The sequence below is a fragment of the Cladophialophora immunda genome, assembly GCF_000835495.1.
Source record: "Cladophialophora immunda strain CBS 83496 unplaced genomic scaffold supercont1.2, whole genome shotgun sequence".
Classification (NCBI taxonomy): domain Eukaryota; kingdom Fungi; phylum Ascomycota; class Eurotiomycetes; order Chaetothyriales; family Herpotrichiellaceae; genus Cladophialophora; species Cladophialophora immunda.
The window spans coordinates 2,423,955-2,431,112 of NW_015622542.1; the positions used below are offsets into that span (position 1 = coordinate 2,423,955).

Genomic DNA, 7,158 nt, shown 5'->3' on the forward strand with positions numbered 1-7,158 from the left:
GAGACGTTGGCGAAGATCCGGCAGGTCGAGAAAACAGACCGCGTCTTTGTCGCCCTCGCGCACGATTCGTTCTTGGTCGGCACCATGCCGCAATACCCGCAGAGCTTGAACGGGTGGTCTCAAAGCGGCTGGAGCAAGGATCTCCAAGGGGTGCTCAGTCGACATTATTCGACTTGAAGCTAGAATAGCTCGAGGTTGTCAATCCACGACTTCCAGCCAGCGGGGAAGGAGGGTACGGGTAGATACATCCCCACGGGGCACCCGCATTCTCCGAAACAATATCCTTACTGCCGATAGAGCTTAGCATAAGATACCGTCGGGTAGATGTCGGGGAAGTCGTGCGAAGATCGCCCTGTTACGCGGCCGACGGTGCAGAGCGTGTATAGAGTGTGCACAGGGATCGTGAGATTGTAACTACTGCAATGATGCCGATGTCCCCGCCATGAATAGGCTTGATGGATTGCTCCTTGGGACTAAAAGCCCCGCCGGGCTGATGGCGTCCCCATGCCGCGGCTGCGTTGGACCGTTCCGGAGAACACGCCACAGGGAGCGGGCTTGCCGTACACATGTATCCGTTTCTGGAATCCTAGCCTAATCTCGAGACATGCAGCAGACATCCATAGTGGGGCGGCCGATCCAGACATACGCCCGCGGGCCGGCCTTGGCCTTTAGTTAAGTGCCCGTTGCAGCCAGGAAGAATCTCACCGGTGAGGGATCGAGGGTCGTAAACTACATCGGAGAGCCCAGAGATTCAAGGCTCGCCTTCTAGAACTACGAGCACACCCGAGTTGTGGGATTGTTGTCCCCCCAATCTCCTCCCAACCAGCAGCCATGGCGACCATACTCGGCCAAAAGGTCAACGCCATCGGCTTCGGCCTCATGGGCTTGACCAGGCCAGAGGCTCCCATCCCCCAAGAAGACGCCTTCGCCGCCATGGACGCCGCGTTCGAGCACGGCGCCCACTACTGGAACGGAGGCGAGTTTTACGGCACGCCGGACCACAACAGCCTGCATCTCCTCCACGCATATTTCGCCAAGCACCCCGAGCGGGCGTCACGGATCGTGCTCGCCATCAAGGGGGGCCGCGTGCCGGGCACGTTGATCTTCGACGGCAGCGAGGCCGGGGTGCGACGATCGGTCGACGAGTGCGTCCGCCTCCTGGACGGCAAGAAAACCCTCGACATCTTCGAGTGCGCCCGAGTCGACCCGAACACGCCGATTGAAGAGACGATCCGGGTGCTGGGCCTGTTGGTCAAGGAGGGCAAAATCAAAGGCATCGGGCTGAGCGAGGTCAAGGAGGAGACGATCCGCCGCGCGGCCAAGATCCATCCGATCGCCCAGGTCGAGGTCGAGTTGTCGCTGTGGTCGCGGGACATCCTGTACAACGGCGTCGCCAAGACCTGCGCCGAGCTCAACATCCCCATCATCGCCTACGCGCCGTTGAGTCGCGGCGGGCTGACCACGCAGGTGCTGGGGGACCACCGAGACCTGCCGGCGCACCTCGCCCGCTACCCGAGGTTTCGGGGCGACGCCCTGGCCGCCAACAGGGAGATGACCAAGGAGGTGCACGAGATGGCGAAGAAGAAGGGCTGCACGGTCCCGCAGATCGCCATCGGCTGGGTGCGAGCCCAGAGCGAACGGAACGGCAACGGCGTCATCATCCCCATCCCCGGCGCGGAAAAGCCCGAGTGGGTGGCGGAAAACTGTGCGGAGATCAAGCTGACCGAGGAGGATTTGCACAAGCTCGATCAAGTCCTTGAACGCATCCCCATTCAGGGTGGAAGATATGCTGAGGCTGAGGCGAGGCTGAGCGAAGGATAATCCAACGACACGCAGGCGGAAAAGGGGTTCGCTCGGGCAGAGATCCTTGTAGAGCTAGGGTTGTTTGACCATTCTCCCGTAGAGACGCCAGATTTGCACTGGAATGCAAACTGCGACGATGTATCAAAGTGGAAAGTAGTGGCAGCATCCAGGACAACAGGAGATACCGTCTGTTCGCAGCCCCTAATTTGGACATCAACGCCCAAGACTTAAAACCAAACAGGGGATTATTGCATTCCCTTGACTGAAAAGCCCGCCCACCCGTACTCATTTGAGCGTTGATACGTGAGTGTCCCCTTCGTCGTCCGTGGCGCGACCGGTTGCGCGCCGCTCGATTCGGCTTCAGGAACCAGGAGGTCCAGATTCGGATTGCGAGTCGTTCTCATGATGGTTGTGAAGTCATTGTTGTAGGAGAGTCCATTGCGCTGAATCGCGAACGTGCCGGCCAGCAAGCAGAGGACGTTGGCGAGGATGGCGACCCCGTAGGCCAGCCAAAGCTGCTCCGCTTCGTACGTGTAAACGTTCTGAGGGTAGTAAATGGTCACGGCTGTCAAGGGGGTGCCAGCGGCTTTGGTCTCGTTTGAACTAAGGCGCACGTCAGTAGTGTTCAGTCGCATGGGGGAGAGGACGGGGGCCGGCTCACAAGTCAACAATGAAATCATTGGCGCTGAGGAGACTCATGGTGATGTTCTCAAACAGACTCTCTACCGAGCGCGCAAAGGTCGTGTTGCTGGCATCAATTTTGCCAGACGTGTCTGGAGACAATTGCGATTGGAGCGCCGTGGAAAGGACAAGCGTATAGGCCGGCGTAATAGTCCCGTAGTGATATGTATTGACCGAGCCCACCATAATGCGCCCAAATGCATCCATCTGCAGATTCCGTTAGCCTATATCGACAATGAGGGAAGAATATAAAATTCGGCACGGTTTCTTATTAGTTATTAGTTAGAGGAACTTACAATGGAGATGTAGGACATTAGCTTGTTGGCCATGGGTGAGAATACCGCCGTGGAGCCAACATCGACAACCATATTCTCGTAACTCGAGAAAACTGGGACTCCGTTCAAGAGCTCCCGACTCTGGACGCCCACAAGTTGTGCGCGATCACGAAAGTCAAAGTTTACGGTGTAAGAAGCGTTCATGAGGGAGCAGTTCAGCAGAACAGAAGACCCGTAAGGGGTAGCGTCGCTGGCCGTCGCCACGGGGATGAAGACGTTGAGTTTGGCACTGTATCCATCATAACAACTATCGGTTGTGCTGGGCAGTTTGCTACTCGTGAAATCCGACGGAATGGCAATGCTTCCATTCTGACATCCGTTACCGGCGCCGTCACCGTATGGGACCCAGGCAAAATAGTTGACGCCGGCACCGCCCGAGGTGTCTGCAAAATTCTCATATGCAGCTTCTATAGCGATCGAATCGTTCAGGGCAGGTATTTGGCATGTCAGGGCAGGAGCATACATCTTGACCGAGTAAGTCGAGTTGGCGATTGGCGGCGATATAGACAGAATGGACTGGGTCGTGGCGCTTCCAAGAGCCAGTTGGACGAGTTTATTGCTGGCTCCAGCAAAGTTGGCGTCATCGGAGGTGAGGGGTGAGGCGAATGGGGTATAATCTCGATAGTCAAACTGTGGCACTCCGAGGAGTTGTGTTCTGTTCCCAGTCGAGGGAGTCACTATCAGTGTGCCGGGTGAGATGATGGCTGCAATAGGGAGGGTCCTGCGGCAAGGGTTAGCCCTAGTAATGGATGTACTTCCTGCAAGACTGACCATGTTACAACGGCCAATGAGGCCAGGACGGGCAGTCGAAGCCAAAGCTTCAAATCGCACAATTCAAAGGCATTGCCCAGCACCTTGAACATCGAGTTGATCTTGCCAACTTGAAACTCCTTGGAACAAAGAGTCAACCAGAAGTATTGGACATAAGCGATGCCGGTGCCCAGAGCCAGAGCTGTTTTTAAGCCAAAGGCAAAAGCAGTTCCGCCTCGTATGATCCAACGCTGCTGTGAGTCGCTTGAGACGACCTTGCCATTCCAATAGGTGTAGAAGAAGTGGTGAACCAAGGCGAACACCAGCCCAACTATGATCGAGCAAGCCATCGATGCCGCGACCATCCATGTTCGCGGTGCTCGCGGCGTTGTGCCGTCTCTGTGACCGTGTTGCCCAGGATGAAGCATCTCGGTTTCGACATCCTGACCGCGTTTTGATGCCATGTCGGCCAGTACTGTTGCCCAAATTCCCTCGAAGGATGGAGGTCGTTCAGAAGAGCCTTATCTGCTCTAAAGATATTCAGAGTCGCCTCACGATCGTCACCGGCGACGATGGAGTCCTTCGTCAAGGATCTAGACTCAAACAGCTGTGAGGCTGTGGTTCACGCGTTGGTTGTCGCTCCAAATCGGGAGGGAGAAAGGCAGAGCCGCTTGGAGCCTAAAATTTGGGGGCCATTGAGATTCCAAATCACAATGTCTCATCTGTTGCAGACGCCTGACTGCAGCCCGACGGTGAAACCGCGCGACTGGTTTGAACGGTTCACAAGCGAACGCGGGCTGAGACACCCAACAAAAGGGACCAGAGACAACCCGGCCCCTTAATGTGCGCCTTGGGTAAATTCACAGGATAGGCATAAAGTAGCTTTCTGTTCGTGCCATCAACACAAGCCAATCCCAACCATCAGAGGGTTCTAGTTGTCCGTAGCGATGTGTCGATAAGCCCGCACCCCAGGCGGGTTTCAAGCCTAACAAAGCGCCCCCAAGCACGTCGGTTTCAGGAGTTGACTTCATAAGCGAGCTGTTGTAACCTCACACCATGGGCGCAACGAGGCCGACTAGCGCGAACGGCCCTGTCTCTTTCTCTCCGCTTGAAAATGTGGGATTTTTATCATTATATATTTTGGCATCCGGGCAGAAGAGGCGACACGGCAATACGCATGGGGTGTCAACTTCCCTCCCATTTTCTGGAGGAAAACCAAAAACTCGATAGAACCTAAACACACGGCGGGCGGACGGGTGGGCGGCAGATGGCTTCGTCGGAAACACTGCCCAGCAGCGACTCGCAAGGAGAACATCAATAGACGGCTGTGGACAGGATGGTCAATGCAATTGCCAGAGACCTCGATAGTCATCCTCAGAAAGATCACGCAACTGGCACGCCTATAGCCTAGAACCAGATGAAGCGCGAGGTTGTGTTCGGAACGCCGTCAAGTCAAGCCGTCGGCTCGATCGCTGTGGCGCCATAGTTCTTACCACACCCTCCGGAAATCGGCCCCCAGAAACATTTGATGTCGACTGGATGCCGGTATTTCTCGACTTCTCTTCTTCTCTGGATTTTCACACACCCAATACATCTAGGAAACAGAGCGACCATGTCCTGGCAGAGGCTGATACGGTTTGAAGACGAGGCGGGCCAGGAGGCGTTTGGGGAGCCCATCGTCGACAATGCGGACGATGTCCAGACGCTTGTCGACCAGGGGAGCCTCGTCGTCAAGGTTTTCACGGGAGAGGGTCCGTTTGACCTACAACCGACGTCGCGGGAGGTCAAGGCCAAAAAGCTGTTGCCGCTGCTATACCCTCGTGACGTGCCCATCGTCAAGTGCATTGGGTTGAACTATACGGCACACAGTATGTCTCCCCACCCAAGTGGTATCAAGGGTGACTACCAGTACCCCGAATACTAAAACACCACCCCCTGCAGTCAAGGAAGCCGGCCGCACGCCTCCGCCGTACCCGTCCTTCTTCGTCAAGCCGCGCGGCTCGATCGCGAGCCACGACGAGGACGTGCCGATCCCGCCGATCTGCCAGAACGACCAGGTCGACTGGGAGGGCGAGCTGAGCATTGTCATCGGCCGGGACGGCAAGAACATCCGCAAGGAAGACGCCCTCGCCTACGTGGCCGGCTACGTGGTGTCCAACGACGTGTCGGCGCGCAAGTGGCAGCGCGACCCGGCGTACGCGGGCGGCGTCCCGCAGTGGTGCTTCAGCAAGGGCTTCGACAAGTGGGCGCCGGTGGGCGCCGTGCTGGTGTCGCCGCGCGTCGTGGGCAAGGCGGACAACCTGCGCATCCGCACGTTCGTGGACGGCGAGACCATGCAGGATTCGTCCACCGCGGATCTGCGCTTCGACGTCGAGGACATCATCGCCTTTGTCAGCCAGGGCACGACCTTGGAGAAGGGCACCGTCATCATGACCGGCACTCCTTCGGGGGTCGGCATGGGTCGAAAGCCACCGGTATACCTCCAGGACGGGCAGGTGGTGGAGGTGCGGATTGAGCAGCTGGGCTCGGTGAAGAACAGGATGAAGTTTGAATAGCGGTTCATCGGGAAGATGTCATAGAAGCAATAGATGGAAGCCGGCAGCATTCTATATCGAGATATAGTATGTCTGTCTATGCAATAAGATGCCTAGCCTCGATTTAATCCGCAATCTTGCGCTCCTCGAACATGACTTTATTCGGCTTGTACCGCGCCAGTCTGTGGTGCTCCTTCAGCTCCTCTTCTCCCCACAAAGGATCGCGTTGGGGGAAAATCGACTCACCCGTCCTGAATCAACGAAACACGCACGATGCGAAACTGGTCGCCATGCCTCATGGGAATCGTCCACATGGTGCACCCGCAGGTGCGACAAAAGACCTTGTGTTTCGGGTACCCGCTTTGCGTGTCGGTGAGCACGAAGTGCGTGAGCAGGTCCTCGCCAGTCCTGACGTCCACCAGCCCTTTGTCGTACTTGGCCACCTACGCGGAAGAACAGTGAGTATATAACACGGTTGCCAAGATGAAGGGGAGGGGATGGGGGGTCCAAGAGGCGGAGACTGGCTGGGAAACATACAATTTGAAAAGGGCCACCGGCATTCTTCTGACAATGCTCACAGTAGCACTGGATCACGGCATCAGGCGAACCGGAGACATCAAAGGTGACACCGCCGCACAAGCAGGATCCACTTGCTTCGGCCATGGCTGTCAGAGGTTACGGAAGTCAGCAAAGGTAACACAGTGTACAAGTGAGACGCAATGAGGGGACCCCAACCCGTGGACACGTTGATAACGGCCTCGAGAAAATTCTCCTGCGATTCTCGGAGCAAGGCGACTCTGGACCGGCATGTCGTCGTCGGAAGTGTCTGCTGTCCCGCGGCATCAGCTTCCGGAACCCGACGACCAAGGAGACTATTGATAGCAGCAGGGACTAGCCTTTGGGTCTTAACCTGGGCGACATGCTCCCCCAGGCCCAAGAACGAGGCTCTGGCTGCGGCGTATCTTCGACCTTGTTGCAAACATGACGACGCTAAATGAGCACAGCCGTACCAACGGCATCCACGACAAGCCCGCTGCGGCAGCCGCAGCAGAAGA

The 7,158-nt window shown here is 56.8% G+C and overlaps 4 protein-coding genes across 4 annotated transcripts; 2 read left to right on the forward strand and 2 right to left on the reverse strand.

The window, feature by feature from the left end:
* Window positions 1-553: 553 nt before the first annotated feature.
* On the reverse strand, window positions 554-4,173 carry PV07_03134 (uncharacterized protein). The gene is made up of 4 exons (XM_016389804.1): window positions 3,591-4,173; window positions 2,781-3,540; window positions 2,465-2,691; window positions 554-2,406 (listed from the first exon to the last, which is right to left on the reverse strand). The coding sequence occupies exons 1-4, from the start codon at window positions 4,031-4,033 to the stop codon at window positions 2,049-2,051; spliced, it is 1,788 nt and encodes a 595-aa protein (XP_016251706.1). The 5' UTR covers window positions 4,034-4,173; the 3' UTR covers window positions 554-2,048.
* On the forward strand, window positions 832-1,821 carry PV07_03135 (uncharacterized protein; the record flags this gene model as incomplete). Its single annotated transcript, XM_016389805.1, has 1 exon — window positions 832-1,821. One exon carries the CDS (start codon window positions 832-834, stop codon window positions 1,819-1,821), a length of 990 nt encoding a protein of 329 aa, XP_016251707.1.
* Window positions 4,174-4,728: 555 nt separating the features above from the next.
* PV07_03136 (uncharacterized protein) lies at window positions 4,729-6,232 on the forward strand. The gene is made up of 2 exons (XM_016389806.1): window positions 4,729-5,437; window positions 5,511-6,232. Exons 1-2 carry the CDS (start codon window positions 5,098-5,100, stop codon window positions 6,122-6,124), a joined length of 954 nt encoding a protein of 317 aa, XP_016251708.1. The 5' UTR covers window positions 4,729-5,097; the 3' UTR covers window positions 6,125-6,232.
* Window positions 6,228-6,766, reverse strand: PV07_03137 (uncharacterized protein; the record flags this gene model as incomplete). Its single annotated transcript, XM_016389807.1, has 3 exons — window positions 6,228-6,285; window positions 6,350-6,546; window positions 6,641-6,766. 3 exons carry the CDS (start codon window positions 6,764-6,766, stop codon window positions 6,228-6,230), a joined length of 381 nt encoding a protein of 126 aa, XP_016251709.1.
* Between the last annotated feature and the right edge of the window lie 392 nt (window positions 6,767-7,158).

Coding starts and splice junctions, on each gene's coding strand:
- PV07_03136 (XM_016389806.1), top strand. CDS start 5,098: ATGTCGACTGGATGCCGGTATTTCTCGACTTCTCTTCTTCTCTGGATT. Junction 5,438..5,510: donor GTTGAACTATACGGCACACA/GTATGTCTCCCC, acceptor CACCCCCTGCAG/TCAAGGAAGCCGGCCGCACG.
- PV07_03134 (XM_016389804.1), bottom strand. CDS start 4,033: ATGGCATCAAAACGCGGTCAGGATGTCGAAACCGAGATGCTTCATCCT. Junction 3,541..3,590: donor TCATTGGCCGTTGTAACATG/GTCAGTCTTGCA, acceptor CCCTTGCCGCAG/GACCCTCCCTATTGCAGCCA. Junction 2,692..2,780: donor TAATGTCCTACATCTCCATT/GTAAGTTCCTCT, acceptor CGGAATCTGCAG/ATGGATGCATTTGGGCGCAT.